The sequence below is a fragment of the Corella eumyota genome, chromosome 4, assembly GCF_963082875.1.
Source record: "Corella eumyota chromosome 4, kaCorEumy4.1, whole genome shotgun sequence".
NCBI lineage: Eukaryota > Metazoa > Chordata > Ascidiacea > Phlebobranchia > Corellidae > Corella > Corella eumyota.
This window is the reverse complement of record NC_137493.1, coordinates 6,739,347-6,758,155: the sequence shown is the minus strand read 5'-3', so window position 1 is coordinate 6,758,155 and position 18,809 is coordinate 6,739,347. Positions and strand designations below refer to the sequence as shown.

At 30.2% G+C, this 18,809-nt stretch overlaps 3 protein-coding genes across 9 annotated transcripts in view; 2 read left to right on the top strand and 1 right to left on the bottom strand.

The window, feature by feature from the left end:
• LOC145750185 (nesprin-1-like) overlaps positions 1-18,809 on the bottom strand; it is a 94,737-nt gene that overhangs the window by 45,031 nt on the left and 30,897 nt on the right. For all 7 annotated transcript variants that reach the window (XR_014283668.1, XM_082566150.1, XM_082566153.1 and 4 more), the window contains exons 39-66: positions 9,374-9,486; positions 9,075-9,299; positions 8,714-8,911; positions 8,441-8,561; positions 8,171-8,267; positions 7,451-7,671; positions 7,164-7,306; positions 6,860-7,066; positions 6,530-6,680; positions 6,157-6,303; positions 5,868-6,033; positions 5,512-5,657; positions 5,212-5,385; positions 4,894-5,058; positions 4,654-4,809; positions 4,328-4,485; positions 3,789-3,914; positions 3,408-3,623; positions 3,217-3,307; positions 2,712-2,921; positions 2,479-2,600; positions 2,027-2,285; positions 1,759-1,892; positions 1,467-1,653; positions 1,087-1,248; positions 778-942; positions 495-635; positions 99-315 (exon numbers count right to left, since the gene is read on the bottom strand). Coding sequence is in view for 6 of the 7 variants with exons in the window: in XM_082566150.1 (XP_082422276.1) it covers positions 99-315; positions 495-635; positions 778-942; positions 1,087-1,248; positions 1,467-1,653; positions 1,759-1,892; positions 2,027-2,285; positions 2,479-2,600; positions 2,712-2,921; positions 3,217-3,307; positions 3,408-3,623; positions 3,789-3,914; positions 4,328-4,485; positions 4,654-4,809; positions 4,894-5,058; positions 5,212-5,385; positions 5,512-5,657; positions 5,868-6,033; positions 6,157-6,303; positions 6,530-6,680; positions 6,860-7,066; positions 7,164-7,306; positions 7,451-7,671; positions 8,171-8,267; positions 8,441-8,561; positions 8,714-8,911; positions 9,075-9,299; positions 9,374-9,486 (4,618 nt within the window). In the remaining variant the exon portion in view is untranslated. The remainder of the gene's footprint in view (positions 1-98; positions 316-494; positions 636-777; positions 943-1,086; positions 1,249-1,466; positions 1,654-1,758; positions 1,893-2,026; positions 2,286-2,478; positions 2,601-2,711; positions 2,922-3,216; positions 3,308-3,407; positions 3,624-3,788; positions 3,915-4,327; positions 4,486-4,653; positions 4,810-4,893; positions 5,059-5,211; positions 5,386-5,511; positions 5,658-5,867; positions 6,034-6,156; positions 6,304-6,529; positions 6,681-6,859; positions 7,067-7,163; positions 7,307-7,450; positions 7,672-8,170; positions 8,268-8,440; positions 8,562-8,713; positions 8,912-9,074; positions 9,300-9,373; positions 9,487-18,809) is intronic.
• Positions 12,492-16,378, top strand: LOC145750357 (uncharacterized). The gene is made up of 6 exons (XM_082566375.1): positions 12,492-13,097; positions 13,425-13,604; positions 13,701-14,675; positions 14,768-14,912; positions 15,058-15,151; positions 15,763-16,378. The coding sequence occupies exons 1-6, from the start codon at positions 13,022-13,024 to the stop codon at positions 15,871-15,873; spliced, it is 1,581 nt and encodes a 526-aa protein (XP_082422501.1). The 5' UTR covers positions 12,492-13,021; the 3' UTR covers positions 15,874-16,378.
• On the top strand, positions 16,908-18,443 carry LOC145751173 (uncharacterized). Its single transcript, XM_082567273.1, has 5 exons — positions 16,908-17,048; positions 17,174-17,359; positions 17,480-17,725; positions 17,820-17,931; positions 18,054-18,443. The coding sequence occupies exons 1-5, from the start codon at positions 17,012-17,014 to the stop codon at positions 18,202-18,204; spliced, it is 732 nt and encodes a 243-aa protein (XP_082423399.1). The 5' UTR covers positions 16,908-17,011; the 3' UTR covers positions 18,205-18,443.

Genomic DNA, 18,809 nt, shown 5'->3' with positions numbered 1-18,809 from the left:
AGACGTTCATTGTACGGAAAGTAATTTTAATAATATCAAAAAAACTTTTTATTGATTTGTCAAAAATTTGATACTTTCTGCCTTACAAAAAAATTTACCAAGCATGACATTAATTTTAATTTCTCCATCCTGTTTGCCAGCTAACAGCTGTTCAAGTTTTCCAAGTCTTTGTTCAAGCATGACCCTTCCACCAGCTAAATTGGAGTAACTTTCCATGCGATGCCCAAAGTCATTTAACCACTCTTGTGCTTCAGTGACAGAGAGTTGGTAAGCTTGATGTTCATTTAAATATTGCTCACTACGTTTTAGAGCATCCTAAACAAGTAATATTTAACTGCCTTTATGATTTTTTTAATATATAAAATCCGGTTAAATTTTCCAAAAAGAATAATTTTTTCCAATATTACATAAAAAACAATTTTTCCGTCAAGGCTTAATTTCCTATAATAAATTTCTGTTACAACAAAAATATCATAAACTAGATATGATCTTACCTGGACTTGTTTAGTAACAATATGATATCTTGTAAGAAGTTGATTAAGTCTTGAAATTTCCAGTGAACTTCCCAACTTTTGTGACTTGCGCTTCATTCTCTCATATTTGTACTGATGGTCAGCTATATCTTCAGCCATTGCCTTAAAAAAAATTAAATTAACTTATTTGCACAAAATATAAATTAATCTGCATAAACACAAAATTTTACCTACATATGGATAATGTTTTACATATATAGTAAGAAAAAATGTAAAATAAACATTTTTTGTGAACTTAATTTACTTGCAATGCGTTGTATTGCGATTTTTTAAGACCAATTGTAGCTTTTAAACCAGATTCAGCTTCGAATTTTTCTTCCACTTCTTGCAACCAGTTCGATATTTCGTTTACATTTATGTCAAAGTCTTTTAACTGTTCAACATGACTTCTAAGAGCCTGTTCACGATCCTAAGTAACAAACAATAAAATTTAAAATAAACTTTAAATAAAAATATTATAAAAGAGCTTGGGTCAACTGCATACCAAAAAATTTATAGAAAGTTAAATTATTAAAACATTGTTAACAAAATATCAAAAATGACAATATCAAACCTGTATTAATGCAAAGAAGTTTTTCCATGCATCTCTGCAGTTTTTGGCCTGTTGTCTTACGGTCGAAGATAACTCGGAACTAAGAACAGATAGCAGACACTCACTTGTACTTACAACCGACTTAAGTTTGGTTTTACCTTCCTCTAAGCCAGATAGCAATGCCTAAAAATATTATCCAGTTTAAAATATTTTTTGTAAATTATATTTCAGGATTGGTAAAATCGTTAAAACATTTTTTTTAAACAAAATGTAACAGTTTTTAACATATAATTAAAATAATTCAAAAATCAGATTGTATCCGATCAAATTAACAATTTTAAAGTAACAAGCCAATTTGTTAAAGTAGAATTAAAAAAACAGGAATTGAAATAAAAACTGACCTGCAAGTGTTGTAGTCTTTCTTGTGACACTTCTCTGTCACCAGAAACCTCACCATATTTGTGCACAGCTTCTTTCTTTAGTTTAATCCAAGCATCAAAGTCTCTGACAGAAGACTGAAAACTTGTGTTCAAACATCTTTCACAATTTAATCGAATTTTCTCAACCTTGAGTTTGGAATTGTCATAACTAGAACAAAATGTAATAATAAATTTCAGGCTTAAATGTTTTTTTAAAAATGGTCCTAATATTTATTAAAATACACTGATATAATATTTAAATATAGGCTCAAACCTTTGTAGTGATGATGTGACTTCCTTTGACAATTTGTTGATGTCATCACCTTGATAAGTTCTACATAAAGTATTAAGCCGAGCTTTTAAAGTATCCACCAATTCTTGCATCTCATTTAGGGTTTGACCAATTGTCTAAAATCAAAATAATAAAAAAAATTTCAAGATATGGACAAACTATTTGTAACAATTGTAAAGTTGCATTGCTCAAAAAACTATTTGTTAAATACCTAAACCTATACATGTGTAAAAAAGGTTGTTGCTTTTACCTGGCACTTTTGTAACAGCGTTGTCGCATTTGTTTGTTGTTGAAAATTAATTCCAGCATCAGAAACATCAAAATCTTCAGAAAGTTGATCAATCTCCAATGAGCTTAATTTTTCTTGAAAATTCTTGAGTGCCTGAATTAAAGCATTCTTCTCAATTTCAAAACTTTCTTCATAGCGTGTTACTTGTGAAAGAGTCGATTCGAGTGAAATCTCAGCCTCAATTACACTACGATCCCACATTCTCCATTCTTCTCTCAGGCTAAAAATATGGGCAAATAAAATCCAAAAAATCTATAACTTACGGTAACTGTATAAACACTAACAATATTATAAACAACAAATTAAATAGCTTAACCAATAGACTATTTATAATTGAAAACCTCCAGCTTTTAGAAATTAAGTTTTGCCTTATTTGTTTGGAAACTAAAAAAATGTAACTGGCAAAAAATTACCTGTCTAGTTCAGTTTTTATTACTTCTTGGCCACTTTTAGCTGTATCTTCACTAACATGATCTCCCAATTCCAAAACAACATCAAGCTTTTGTCTTCCGTAAGTTCTTGTCGCCTTTAAACTCTGTAATTAAAAAATGTTGCTCAATTTAAGTTATTTTAAATTACAAATATGCTTTTAGCTCTAGTGTTTTACAATGCTTACATATGAAACAAAATCTTTATAAAAGCTGACCTGAACTTTTTGTAGTTTTTTCTGCACAGCCTCTTTGTCAGTTGCACCAAAATCCGACCACCTGTCCAGTTCCTCTTTGGCCGAGTTAATCCAATCCACAAAATCATGAGAAGCGTCAAAGTAACTTGAATGTTCTTCCACACACCGACCAAGATGAACCACCCTTTCAGTTGCACTAAGACACACTTTGTCATATCTTTGCTCCAAAGACTGAAATTGTACAGGCAAGGTTAAAATTTTTTTTATTTTTTTTAAATAAAACAAAAAAAAAAAATTTCATGGCAAAATTTTATTTATTTATTTATTTATTTTGGTTTTTCGCACATTGATAAAAGTAAATAATAAATATGATATACAATTAATATTACAACAATGCGACGGGAAAAAATGACAAAATCAATTTAATGATTCAAAAGTATTAATGTTTACATAAAGATTTTAAGTATGCTTTTTTTAAGTATGCATGGTCACCAAACCCAAATTAATTTATACAATCTAATTTTACCTCAAACTCTGGTTCTTTGTTAAGTTTAGTTGCCTTTTGTTGCAAAACTTCCATTGAATCTGCATGTGATATAGCATCTTCTTCAATAAGCCTGTAAAAAACACAAATTAAACATTATTTAAAACTTTAATTTATGTTAAACTAATGACAAACTTAACATTTGTATATATTTTTTTATCAATTAAACCAACTTGTATTTTTCCAGTTGTGCCTCCTTCTCTTTTAAATCAAGCATCAAAACTGGTTGTCGAGAAAATACAGCTTCGTTTTCATCAAGCCATAGTGTGATGTCATTCAGTGATTGAGTATAAAAAGAAAGATCTGAAATCCTGGATTCTGTGTTGACACGACATTTAAGCAATTTATTACTTAGTTTTTCATAGTCGGATTTAATCTTCTGTAGCATTCTAAAAATATAATTTTATTTTAAAACATTAAAAATAACAATTGTTGCTTTTACATAAAAATTCTCGCGCAAATTAAAAAAATGTGACACTAAAATTACTAAGAACATTTAAAATAATAAAATAATTTTATGATAAGTTAAAAATGTATCAAAAAAGACTAATTACTCTTGGATTAGATTCTTTCCAGTTGATGTGCTGTTTTCAGCAGCTCTTTCACCTTTGCCCAATGTGATATTGAGTTTGACTTCTCCATCTTGCTTAGATGAGGTAAGAGCTTGAATATCATGTAATCTGTACATAAAAATCCAAAACAAATTAACCTTTGTTACCAATAACTATTAATAGCAGCGTGCTGTAGTGGTAAGAACACTTGCTACACCACACATGACGTCGTGGGTTCAATCTCCACTGATTTCATGCTGCAGCGTCCTTGAGTAAGGCGCTATAAACGGTATGAACTCCTGCTGAGCCAGCACTTAATCAACAGCATAATTACTTGGCAATTATAATCTATAATATCTCAAACTACCACAGGCAACTTGAGTCTGGGTCGGAGTAACTAATGTTACTCTATGTTTAAGTCGCGCATTCGACTTTCCCACATCGAGGATAAAGATATATACAAAAAAAAAACAGAATTATTAAAGTTAAAGCATGGAACCTAAATAAATTTACAAAAAAAACACTTATGTATAAAGAAGTACCTGGTTTCTAATTCATTTTGTTCCAATGCATTGGAAATATCTTTAACACATCCTTCAAGTTTATGACTTGAAAGTTCAATCCAATTAGAAAATGCAGTCAAAGCTTCTTCATATTGAATATGATCACTTGTACTTTGTTCACATTGCCGTAGTCGCTCCTTTTAAAATATAACTTTAATATATTAACTTTGCAAAAAAAATGTTTAGTTACATAGAAATGTTTGAAAACTAAAATTTTAATTTTAATAATAAAAATTTTACATTCCAACTCATAAAATATAAATTTATTAATACATTTTATACATATTTATAATTATGACATGTACCTTAGCTTTTTTACAGAGGCCATGGTAAAAAGAAATAAGCTGATGTGCCTTTCTTGCACTAGCACCCTGAGAAGAATCTCCTTCTACCAAATCATAAGCTTGTTGCATCAAAGTTTCAACTTGCTTTCCCTTGCCTACTAACTCCTTGTTTATTCCCTTTCATAATAAAAAAAGATATTGTATAACAATGAAAAATTCTATAAAAAATTTTAAATAAACTGACAGAAAATATTAAAATACCTGTACAACTTCTAATTGCTTTTGCTTTTCAACCAAATCTGAGCACATATCACTTTCAGTTTCCAGAGTCTTTTCTAAACTTTTTAAAGATTTAGCAAGTTCTTTTCGGTTATCTTCAAGCGACCGCAAAACAGATAGTGAAGCTTCCAAGTTGCACTGCAATTCCTAAAAAAAATATAAGATTGTTCACATTAATATTAAGTTCTAACAAAATTCTTAGGTGTTAAAGAAACACATCCGCGCTCTCTTTAGCAAATCTACAACGAACCTTTTTAATGAAGTGTTTAAGAAAGAACAACCTTTTACAAAACAACATACTTGTAATTGTTCCTTAAAATTTTTCCAATCATCTTTAATACCCTGAAGTTGTTGTTGTACTGTGTCAGCACTTGTTCGAGAAAGATCAGCTTCACAACATCTCACTCCAGCTTCCTCTGCTTTTTTTACTTTTTCTTCTCCAACATCGATGTTGTTCAGAAAATTGTTAAATTTCTAAAAAAATTAATCAATCAATAAAAATGTACCAAAAAAATGTAAAAATACATTATTTTATTTAAAAAACAAGACAGTTATTTGAACAATAACTTTTATGCATTTTAAATGTAATAATGCACTGACTTGCAAATTTTCTTCAAGCGTGTAAATGTCACCCGAGCTATCAGAGCATGATCCAATTGTTTCCTTAGCTTGCCTAAACCATGAATAAAATTCCTTTACCGAGGTGTTGAATTCATTGTCCAGATTGTTTTCAAGGTCATTCATCACTAAATTTAGAAAAATGCATTAGAACCAGTAAAACAACATGTTTTCAACTTAATAACAAATAAAATCGTTTGAGAAAAAAAATTCAGCTACCATATATATTTAGAATATAACTATATATATATAAGTGTCTTGTACCATATATACAAATTAATATAAAAAAGGTTCCAGCAATTGAAAACTTTAACACTTTTTTTTTTAGCAAAAATTACCCTTGGCACCCAGCTTAAGCGTCTTATCATATTTTGCAGTTAGATTGTGAACTCTTTCTTGTACATCAGTAAGTTCTGGAGTTTGGTATTTTCTACAGAGACTGTTCAAGTGTTCTTTCGTGTTGTCTACATTATCACGCTGAGCTAATAATTCAGAGTGAATTTCCTATACAAATAACAATAATTAATTTAGTTTGTTTAAATGTTGCAATTACCTAATCCTGAGTATTTAAACATTAAATGAAATAGCTTAACATTTAACCAACTGTGTTAAAAAATATATTTTTACCCTAGATTTTTTTAAATGTTCTGGCTTTGGACTTTGTTGCATTGAATCAAGACTGCTTTGTTTGTGATCCAGCCAAGACATCAACTCAGCAACATAGTTTACCAACATTGTCTTTTGTGTTGTGAAGTCATTTAACTTGTGATGGACCTGTAAGTAAAATATTACAAATTGTTTATATTGCTATGTTAGTGTTTTTTCGCTTCACTATTTTTATTTCTATTGTGGAAGAGGAAATTATTACTTGTTTTTTTCCCATTACCATTACTACTGCAATTGGTAATTTGATACTTCCTTAAATCAAAGTTACTTCCTTATGATTTACATACCGCTAGTTACTACAACTACAAAACATTACTTAGAAACATAAGTAAACCTGTTTATATACAGCAGTAGCACGTTCTAGTTTTCCTTTCATGCTGTCATTAACTTGAGCTAATTCATCCATTTCACCAACTGAACTTTTTCTTCTTCTAGCATGGAGTTCATTAACTTTGCGTTGTAATTCATTGTAAGTTATTTGATGCCTGAAATTTATTTTAAAAATCACAAGATAAAAACATTATTTATGGTAATTTTTTTTTTAAATGCTTTATTTTAAAAGGAAATGTAAATTAAGCTTAAACTTTTAAAATTAAAAAAAAAATTGATCAAAAATTTAATAATTGTAATTTTAAACCATATTAATATTATATTAATCTCATACTTTTCTATTTCTTCATGAACTTCCTTAAGCCTTCCTTGCAATCCAACACTGTCCTCAAGGGAAGATACAGATGCATTAAGTTCGTTGATTGAATTGTTCATCCACTCTTCCATGTCCTCATCAGCCAGAGCAAGCTCCTTCCACAGTGACATCTGACTTTTAAGGTTCTCTAAAGATTCTTCTACCTTATCACCAACATCAAGATATCTAAAAACATTTAAAATTTTTGATAAAAATATTTTTAAATCAACCTTACAAAGATTCATTTTGTATTGCACAAATTAAAAACAAAATTTACAAGTACCTGTCTACTAACTCTTCTAGATAAGCATGTAATAAAGCAGCATCAGAAATTAACTGTTTTTTGGCCTCAGCTGCTACTTGTTTTCCTTTTCGTGTAAGGTCATCCATCAAGGGTTGTTTTTCTTCAAGATCAACTTTAAGTGCCTAAAATCAAAAATATTTACAACTATAGCTTTAATTTAACATAAAAAACATAGTGCTTGAAAAATTTGTAAGTTAAACCCTATGAATGCATGTTTTGTTACTACTAAATTTTTAAACCAAATTTGTAAATAAAAACGAACAAACTTCATGTTTAGCTAAATGCCGTTTAACTTCTTCAGAACTAAAATGCCTTGGTGCCTCCGTCTCCGATGATAAATTTTCAGCACTAGTAAGAGAGCGTTCAACTATGGCTAGCACTCGCTCATACTCTTTAAGCATATTAGATAATTTATCTAACTGTTCATATCTCTCATGAATTAAAGACATTGTGTCTTCCCATGTCATTTCAACAATTTTAAGATGTTCTGAAACCAAAATATGATTTGTTATATATATATAATTGTTAAACTAATTGGATACAATTAGACTTTTTTTTGTATATATCTTTATCCTCGATGTGGAAAAGTCAAATGCGCGACTTAAACATAGAGTAACATCAGTTACTTCGACCCAGTCTCGAGTTGTCTGTGGCAGTTGGAAATATTATAGATTATAATTGCCCGATAAATATACTGCTGATTAAGTGCCTCTCAGCAGGAGTTCATACCGTTTATAGTGCCTTACTCAAGGGCGCTACAGCATGAGATCAGTGGGGATTGAACCCACAACCTCATGTGTGGTGGAGCAAGTGTACTTAAATAAATAAAAGCGTATTTCGTTTTAATTGAATCATTAAACAGAAAATTTTAAAGTACAGTTTTAGATTTTTAACAAATTTACTCATTGAACAAAAAATTTTAAAGTAAAGTTTTAAAAGTCTTATAAATTATACAAATATAATATAATAAAAATGTGGAAAATTACCCTTTACAATTGTTTCCTGTGAGGGGTCTGTTTCTGCTAATTGCTTTCCTTTACTTTGTAAACCCGACAGCTCATATTTCTTAAGGTTTAATTCATCCTATATTTAAATGTAAAAAGTCTGTTAATTTGTAGTCAATATAGAGCATGGTGTTTTTCTTAATTCCCCATTAATTTTACATTAAACCATTGTATTATTATTTTTTAAATTTGTGTTAAATTTTTGCTTTAAAATGGTATTAGTTTATACAAATGAGTAACATGAATGATTACTTTTAATTGATCATAGGTCTTCAAAAATGGTTGAATATTTTCTTGAGTTAATGTTTCTAACACAATATCTACTTCAGCTCTTTCCTCCAAATCTTCAACTGCTTTTAGCAGTTTTTCTTTTCTGAAACCATTATTTAATGTAAGTTTATAAAAAAATATTTTTATAACATTCTTAAATTAAGGTAAATATTTTGTATAGGAATTGAAATGTCAATTGTATGGCGTGGAGGTAATAAAAGCTTTGTACCAAAACGAAAATTTACTATAATGTACCTATCCAAAAATCCTTGCCAAATGCCATCAACTTCATCAAAATGATCCTGCTTAATGGAAATTTCAGTTTGCAGCATTTCATATTTACCCTGAAGTCTGTTCAAGTAACCTTTTACAGTAGTGCGAACACGTTGAATTGCGCTATCAAAGGTGGTTAGTTGCGCCTGCTGCAAAACTGAATCAAGACCAGAACAATTTCTGAAATAAAATTAAATATATTTTTAATACCTAATAATTTAATTCATATAAAGTAAAAAAAAACACATAGGCTTAGCTAACAAATGTAAATTATGTGTACAATACTAACTCAATTAAAGATGAATTAATTTGGAATGTTTAGTAAACTGATAAATCAATCTACCTTGTGCATTCTTGCATTAATTTCTTAAGTTCTTTAGATTCATTTTGCCATCTTCCTAACTCATCATCAGATGTGACTGTGTTTTTAACTTTATTTTCTAAGTTTTCCAACTTGACAGATAATGTCTGGGCACTTAAATAGAACACATGAAGTCGCTCAAGAGCATCTTCTCGTGATGAAACCACCTCACAAATTCGACCCAAGTATTTTGTGCATTCAGTATATCTAATAACAGACATAATGTTAAAGTTCACCCGACAAATTATAATGTAAAAATAAAATGTTTTCTATGTAATTACCTTGATATAAGAGTCTTTCTTTCTTTGGGATCACACATTGTTCGTAGATCTTCAAGATGTGAAGCGAGAGCTTGATAATCAGCTTGGTGGCCTTCAATTTCATTTCTTTGATCCTTTAAAAATTAGAAAATCATAGAAGAATAAATTTTGTACCCACTAAAGGCTCAAATAGGAAGCAACAAATTTTATTATACATTATAAAATAAAAAAAACTAAATTATAAAATAAAAAAAGTATTAGTTGATTATTTCTTAGAAGTATTAGTTAAATATTTGTTATTGTATTTTTTAAAACAATACTTTAAACCAACACAAAGATTAAAAATTACAAAGATTAAAAAACAATATTCTAATATGGTCTACATATTTGTTTTTTTTGCTTCCAGTGATAGTTTAAACCCTTTTTCCAAAATGAATGAAAAGAGAAGTAATTTGAAACGCTTAAAAGTCAAGTAAACTATTATTTCCTTTATAATGCACCATGTGCATGCAGTTTTAGAAAGGCTTATTTAAAATATTATTTTAAGCAGACCAGTAAATATTTTTATAAAAACAATAACCAAACATTTATAAAAAAAAAGATCGTTGAATGAGGAAGGCAATAAAAATAAATTTTAAATTTCTAAGCTAGAGAATCTCAAAATTTTTATTTAGATAAAATAGGATTAATATTCTAAATACAACCATGCTGCGTTATACTTTTATTTTATCAATTATTAGCTACAGCATTTTTACCACAATGTCACTGCCTGCAATGTTCAATTCTACAGCAGCAAATTTAAATAATGAAATAGAAAGCTCTGCAGAATCTACTTTAAGTACAACTACAATATCAAAAGTTACAACTTTAAGTGAGGTACCTACAACAATCACAACAAAAATTTCAGCAACAACACCAACGACAAAAAAACTTCCACTAACTACCACACAAACAACACAAACAACAACATCACAAACGGTTACTGCAACAACCACAGCAAAATATACTTCAACAACAAAAGTTCCAACAACAACAGTTTCAACAACAAAATTTCAACCAACCACCACAACTCCACAAAATATCCCAACTACAATAACCCCCCTAACACAAGATGCAACAACAACCCTGGTATCAACAACTATTCCCACAATAGCAACAGTTGAAACAGAAACCAGACTACCAAAAACTAATACAAAAAATATTTCAACAACTGAAACGACCATCAAGACACCAACACCTACAACTACAACACAAAAAATGCCAACAACAACTATGACCACAACACAAAAAATTCCAACAACAACTACAAAAACAAGACAAAAGATTTCAACAAAAACTAGAAAAGTTGCAACAGCAACAAAGGTATCAACAAAGACATCAAAAGTTCCAGAAAGCACAACAATCAAAGTTCCTTTACCTACAACCACAACAACAAATATTTTAACCATGACTATGAATACAAGGAATATACCAATAACAACCAAGATTGAAACACAAACAAAAACCACTTTTGAAGAAAAACAGTCTTCCACAAATTCCAACAAACAAAACTTGCTATTTGTTGTAATATCTGTTATTGGATTATTATTAATTCTTGCTGGTGTTTTGCTATTTTATAGAATACGTCATATGAATACACATAGGTGGGTTATTTAAATTCTCATCCTTTTACAGTTTTTTTGGTTAACATACCATTTTAAATTTTAGTTTATGAAAAACTAAACTTATACATTTAGACTCCCCAGGGAAAGAATACTTTATCACAGTGAACTTAAGAATCAAGAATCAACTCACAGTGTAAACAGATTGTTATGTTTTATAAATATTCACCAAAAAATCTAAAATTATTTTTTTATTAAAAACCATAATTAACTTAATAAATTTAAATTTTAAAATAAATGAATGTTTTAAATAAATTTAGACCAGCGAAGTTGAAGATGTAGAGCAACCTCTTGCTCCCAAGAAAAAACTCGCCTGACCCACTGATTGGCAAATAAAAGGCGATTTTTGAACTATTATTACTGAGCGAATAGGATATAGTTTAATAGTTTCATTTTTTTAAATGTTGCTTCTGTGTTTAGTTTAATAAAATAAGATACATGTTTGGTTTAAATAAATACGAGAGAAACAAAATTAAAAAAAAATGATGTAACAATTTTTAAGATTATAAACACGACGCCTACTGCCTACATAATTATTTCTTACGTTATAAAAACAGACCTAGTCAAAAAAAATCACAAACGATAATAAGTCAATAATGTCTTGTAGAGTCAGTAAAAAATGTTTATCTTAACGCATTGTTATACTATTAATCGATTAAATTTTTTAACATTTTATTTTAAAGTAAATTGACGCTGCCTTACATAATAAGGGATTATATTTCGTCCGGCTTTGCAATTCCCTCCAGAATAAAAACTTAATTATATTTTGTTTTTGAAAAACACTCTCACAATTTAAGGGTGTGACATTGTACGCCTTACTAGCATTGGCGCGTTTACGTTATAATATTTAAATGAGAGGTAAACTAGCGCTGTTATAGAGTACAAGAATAAATAAACAAAAAAAAAAGTGTTTTATATAAGATTGCCTATTATAGTATATTAGGCCAGTTGAAAAACGCTCTAACAATTTAAGGGTGTGACATTGTACGCCTTACTAGCATTGGCGCGTTTACGTTGTAATATTTAAATTAAGGTTAACTAGCGCTGTTGAAGAATACAAGAATAAATAAACAAAAAAGAAAGTTTTTTTTATAAGGTTGCCTATAATATTATATTAGGCCAGTCGTTTAGGTCAACTGTTTTAGGCCAGAATACAATGACCTATAATAACCCTCGTGTCACGGTAGAGTGAACAACGTGACATATGCCGGCAACGACAAGCGAATACAAAGTATAGAGTAAAGACAATTTTAAACGACGAAATAGGCAGTTTCCAAAACTAAAGTCGAAAAAATGTACACGTAAAAAATAAATAATAATATAAAGAGTCTTGATAGTAAAGAAGTTATTTTAATTAGGCTGTTGTTTTTATAGACAAATATGTAAAATGTGTTGGGAGAAAATATATTGTTTTATAGTAGTCAGTAGGTAAAGCAAAGAAGTGTATGCCCTTTGGTCGAAGAAAGATAGATTTACAGTTAAACGGTTGCCACAGATTAAGTTCCCCGTTAAAACCAACTTTCAATAACATTGATTAAACATTTGTGAAAGAACAACACTCGTCATTGGATAAGCTGGCTTGTAAATATGTTGTATTCCTATTAGCTGTTAATATGGAATGTCAAAGCAAAGCTTATGTAAGAAAGTAACTTAGCTGTTTCCACATGCTTTATAAGTTCATGAATTAAAGTTAAAAGTATAGACAATTATATATACATAAGCATATTTGTTTTTAATTTTACACTATTATATAGACACAGAATATATTCCACTACGCAGTAACGCGTAGCAAGGTTACTATAGGACGATCTATCAGTTAAGTTAGTTTTATTGTGTCACAGGAGTTTTATGAATTAAAAAAGGAAACAATTGTCTATGCAATAATTTATTATTTTAAATATCATTTACAGTAACTAGTAACTTAACATGCTGCGTAGAAATTTAATTTAACCCCTTAATCTAATAAGTGTGTTTTTAAATTTGGTATTCAGTCGATTGTACGTTCGTAATGGTAGGGTTGTATTTAAAGTGGACATTACTGTGCATCGTTTTGGCCTCACTTCAAATTAAAGCAGAATCACAAGGTAAGAATTTAGAAGCTACTGTGCTAGTTCAACTATTTATTATACAGCATTCTTTTGAACTTAAACTCCTATTATATTACGTTTCCTTGTATTTATTTTGCGGCCTAAATGACGTAATTTTTCGGCGAAAAATTCCCATACAGTCGCGATGAATAATTTAAGATAAGAATGGTCTGATTTACCCGCCACAAAAATAAAAGGGTTTACTTTAGGTTATATCACTTAAAGGGCCCTTTTTGCAGCATATTTTTATTTGGTATAATATAACAATTCTGTGTCGGAAATGTAATCGAAAATATTAAATTTGGCGTTATCCTTTTTTTATAGAAACGTGCACCAAAAAAAATTTCAAATGTGTATTTCCGTTTACATACCAAGGAAAACAATACGAGCAATGTATTCCATCAATTTGGTTTGGTACCTGGTGTGGAATTAAAAAAGAGGTTAATGTAAGTAAGGAGGGCGTGGACTTTGACTACTGCCTTGATAAATGCCCACCAAAAAAGGGTAAGTTATATATAGGCTACTACAAAAATCTTACATTTTAGTTTTACACGTTTCTTGTAGGGTAATCGGTATTTTATGTGTTGCTTTTTTTGTTAGAAATACAATGTTCAACGGGAGGCTACAAATGTATTTTTCCCTTTGAATACAACAACATTAACTACTCGACATGTCTGCATTATCAAGCGGGTTTTCAAAGTTACACGTGGTGTCCCATCGTTTCTAATTTTGAGGCACGAGGGGAGGGAATTGACTGGGAAAAATGCACGGAGAGTTGCCCTGAAGATGGTCCAATTATTAAAACGACCCAAGCGCTAACAACTACAGCAACCAGTACAACCGGTACATTAAAAATTACAACTCGACCAGTAAGCCCAAAACTTATTACCAAGGCTCAAACAACGTTCAATATTACTATCAAAACCGAACCGTCGTCTCCAAAAACCTCATTGAACTTATCCACAACAACCCTTTTAAATCTTTCTACCAAAAAACCTGAACAAAAAAACGATGAAAGCATGAATATCCAAGAGAATAATAAAACGACTACAGCTTTAGTAAATGAGAAAGATGATATTTCAAAAATGTTGTCATCAACTCCAACTACTACAAGCTTGCCCTCTACAAAACCTTTAACGATAACAACCAGCAGTACGGCGAAATCAACCACTAAATCACCAAAAATTATGACCAATAAAACGATTAAAACAACGACATCTACAATACAACCCAAAATATTAACAGCAACAACTACAAAACAACCAAAAACAACAACTACTACTGAAAAGCCAACAACAACAACGTTAACTAACCGGTCAAAAACTTTAACCAATAAAACACCAGAAGTAAATGAAAAGGAGGACCTTGCGACATTTGCCAAAAGTACAAAAGATGTAATTTATTCTTCAAACAAAGAAGTCATACCAACTGACAAACCTTCCACGAAAATTAACGAACAACAAAATCTTGTCACCGAAAAAAATATTAAACCAAAGACAAATTCTAAAATCTTTACGCCAAAGGGAAGAGTCCTTGACAATATTAACGATATGAAATCGACATCTACTACGCCAGGTACATTACACAATAACTTGAAACTATTAGTAAGCATATGCTATATGTAACCAATACACAAAGATCGGTAATTTCCGGATCTTTTTATTCAGGAACCAGAACGACTGAAATAGTAACAAGTACAATCGAAGGCAGTCAGTCTGGGTCAAGTATGTCAATTATTATTCCGGTCATTATTGGTGTTCTAGCTTTTCTCATTGTTCTGTTAGGCTTGATGCTTTTCTGCAGGCGCTCAAGGTTAGTAAACTTATTTTAACAGGATTGTTAAAGACATAAATATAACATTCTTTATTTAAACAATTTTTAAGTGATAATTAAATGACGTAATTGTTGCGAAAGATTGGAAAGTGGTTTATATAATACTAAGTCAATTTATTTTAAGGCGAAAAACGAAAAGAAAAAGTCAGGAAAACGACAAGAAAGCTGTTGCTGTTAGTATCCCGCTAATGGAATCTTGTAAGGCTGATACAAATGTTGTAAGTAAATATTTTTGACAATTCGCAACCTCGGGTTATTTTGGGGTTATTGGGTCAGATACGTGACAAACCCAGTTGACGTAATTCGTTTTCTTTTGAAAATATATGTTGTCGAATGATAAGGATTTAAAAAACATCGTTATTCGACGACAACAACGTAATATGCGAATTTCAGTAGCTACATATTATGGTACATTATCTTATTAACATACAACTTAAAACAGTAAGAGCTAGAAAAAAATGAAGCCCAGTTAACAAGGTTTGCCTAAAATAAAAAAATATAAATTGCTGAAAAGGGTAGAAAAAAGAAGCGGAATCTTAAATCATAACACGCGGAAAACGCGGAAATTCCGTTGACTGTGTATTTATGAATACTTTCAATTGATCAAAAAACAAATACCGACAGCTAGACAGTTTTCATTAATCCCAGCGTACTCTAACCCTTTTTATAGGAAGTGAAGTTTTATTTATTAAATAATATTTACGTTAATACAAATAAACAGTCGACAGATTTTCCGCATTTTATTTTTTTAAATTCCACCTTTCCTTTTTTTTATTTTTTTATTCCCCTAATTTCCACGTCCCTGATAATAAAAAGAAGTTTTTTTTAGAAACAAAAAGACGAGGACTCTGACGAAAGCAAGACAATGCTAAAAAATGAAGACTGCTTGCAGAGCAGCGATTCTGGGTTTGGCAGCAAAAACGAATTCCCCAAAAGTTGAAAATTGAAAAACAAATTTGCTACGCTATGTCACCTATACTATTGTCCGACCTATTATTATCTTGCATGATTTATTTAAGGTTAATTACGTTATATTTTTCCGTTTAGCAATTTGAACTATGGTTTGTTCGATATTTATTTTGCAATGTTTGTTAATCAGTGTTTCTTTAACGTTAAATAACAATGGTTATATACCACAATTTTTTTCTTTCCCGTTTCTAGAGAAAAAGCGAGGCTCTAACACTTCACAAAATACACAAAATTATTAAAACAAAATTTACCTCATAACTTTACTAACACAAAAATTTGAGATGCCAAAAAATGCCTATTTTAGCTTTGTAAATTTGCGAAAAACTTCAAACTGCTACAGCTTATTTCGTTTGCAAATTTACTTTTACTATGCCTCTATTTATTTTTCACTGTTGGTTATTTTGTTTCCAAGGGTTTATTCAGAACTGTGCTATTAACAAAGTTCATTAAAATTGTCTGGACACTTATGGACAAGTAAATAATTTTTGTGGGTGAAATTTGTATAGAAAAAAAGTAGTCAGTGGTTATTTTAAGGATGAATTATGCTTTTATTTAGATCTGAGATAGGAAACAAATGGGATAATAAAAAAAATTTTAAAACCGCTAGCTGGTCAAGAGAGTTACGTTAAAGTCAAAAAATATTTCAAATAAAGCTCGAATAGTCCGGTAGTGTGGCGTCGGACTACAAGCCAAAATGTTTAGGGTTCAAGCCGCCCTACACCAACGCTATTCGTCCTTAAGCCGGATTGCTTAACACGTCCCAATAGCTTACCCGATAAAAATACCGGAAAAACCTATTCTCTTGGGGATTGAAAATAAAATATGAAAATAAAACCTGTTACATAAAAAAACAATGGTATAAAGCCACTGCGTGATATAATTACACCATAATTAATAGGGAAAACAAAAACCCCTTTTAAAATTGATACCAGTTTCAGGAAATGATGAGTCACTAAAATATGACAACAAATCTATAACGTCACATCAAAAACAAACCTGTGAGCTAAAAAATACATGTGGTGCAATAAGTAAACTGACATAAGGTCTACAAATTAACAACTTGTTTATGCAGTTTGTGTACATCTAGAACGTTATTTTTAAATAGTAAAATGAGGTATTTAATATTGCTGTCTTTTATTTTGCAAGGTAAATTACTTAATTATTTCAGAAAAACTGTCCATAATTTAATTTATATAATAAATAGGCAATTGTTATTATGTGTGGTACTTTCTATTGTGTTATACAGCAGGTTTTGTGTTCTTGTTATTTAGTTGTAGCGGAGGAAAGGCCATGTGACTATACATTCCGTGATGTATTGGGAGACGTATCTAATGCGACCTCAAGCGTTTGCAATTGGACGTTCAACCCGCCAACGACCAACGACACTATGTTACTTATCAAGATATATCACACAAGCTATTACGGCGATGAAAAAAATGATTTAGTTATGCCTGATGGTAAATTAACTGTATATGTATATCTTAAAAATAGCTTTATTAATTTTTTTAAATGAATTCGGTCAAAAACTGAAAAAAATAGTAGGGACTTAATTTTGAAAATTAATTACGATTCCCCAGGAATTAGCATAAAACACGAAGCCCGGTCAACGTGGGTGAACAGCGCCCCGTGGTGTTCGTTTTACTCTATGTCACGTCGTCAATGCGGAAATTTAAATTTGACGAAATTATGCGACAGTCCGGTTAAAATAGCAACGACATGGCCGCCAACTATCCAAAAAACAAGCGGGTATGTTCGAATTCAACTCTCTTATACGTTTGTGGATTGTTATCACCAAGAAGTTGAGTTTACAAACAATTTACCAGGTAAAAATAAAATAAAGTCTGGTAACCAACACTTAGAACTTGTCAGGGAGTTTAAATGTCACTTTGAATATTTTTTAACAAAAACATTGTGTAGAAAAAACTTCTACCTGCGGACAACATCACTTAGCTGTTACAACATCAGTATTATTTGGAATTCTGTTTGTTATAAGCGCACTTTTTAATGTTCGATTATTAAAACAAAGAAGGTAAAGTAAAACTTAATAGACTAATTATGATTCTAGCTAATATTTAAACTCCAAACTTTTCAATAGTAAAATGTAGAACGCTTTTAAAAAAAAGTACAATCAAATTTTTTTAATTTTTTTAGAAGCGTGCAGTTTCCATTGTCACACATACTTATTACACCACGTGACAATTATCCTGACGAATTAGAGTCCAGAGACTTGGCACGTGACGACCTATACACCTTCACACACGACACCGATACAAATCGGGGGGTTTTAAGAATAAACAAATAGCAAAAACAATATCATAATTATTATTTATTTGATAAATTTAAATGTTCTATGTTTTAGCATTACAATATTCTTTGTAAACTGGTGCCTATAAAAACCGCATTTCTTTACTAGCATGTGTGCTCGTTATAAAATGCAATACTCATGAAATGAGTTATTTTTAATTTTAATAAACTGCACCCCAAGCCAATCAACGCGAAATAATAGGTATTTTGTATACATATTACGTCATAAACCATGCTCCAACGCAAACTAAATTAATTTCCGTTGTATGAGATTCCAATATTTTTATGAAGCGTAATATCACAAACTATTCTTGCCAGTAAAAGTTCTTCGTAAAACCACTATAAAAACTATATAGAATCAGAATAAAGTTATAACAGAAATTAAAATCAACCCTAATTAGTAATAATTAGTAATTTACCTGAAGTGTTTGGTAAAAACAAAAGTATTCAGAACGTAAACAACAGTAAACTGTTAGTATTGAATGGTATTCAGTTATTTTTAAATACGCATATTTACAAATAAATTCAGGTATTAATACAAAATATTCAAATACCTTTGGTACTATGTAAACATTATGTATAAAATAATTATAAATAAATTTA

Excerpts from the sequence above, each read along its gene's own strand:
- LOC145750357 (XM_082566375.1), top strand. The coding sequence starts at position 13,022 with ATGGTAGGGTTGTATTTAAAGTGGACATTACTGTGCATCGTTTTGGCC. Across the intron at positions 13,605-13,700 it reads TAAATGCCCACCAAAAAAGG|AAATACAATGTTCAACGGGA; the intron begins GTAAGTTATATA and ends TTTTTTTGTTAG. Across the intron at positions 14,676-14,767 it reads ATCGACATCTACTACGCCAG|GAACCAGAACGACTGAAATA; the intron begins GTACATTACACA and ends CTTTTTATTCAG.
- LOC145751173 (XM_082567273.1), top strand. The coding sequence starts at position 17,012 with ATGAGGTATTTAATATTGCTGTCTTTTATTTTGCAAG. Across the intron at positions 17,049-17,173 it reads GCTGTCTTTTATTTTGCAAG|TTGTAGCGGAGGAAAGGCCA; the intron begins GTAAATTACTTA and ends CTTGTTATTTAG. Across the intron at positions 17,726-17,819 it reads GTTTACAAACAATTTACCAG|AAAAAACTTCTACCTGCGGA; the intron begins GTAAAAATAAAA and ends AACATTGTGTAG.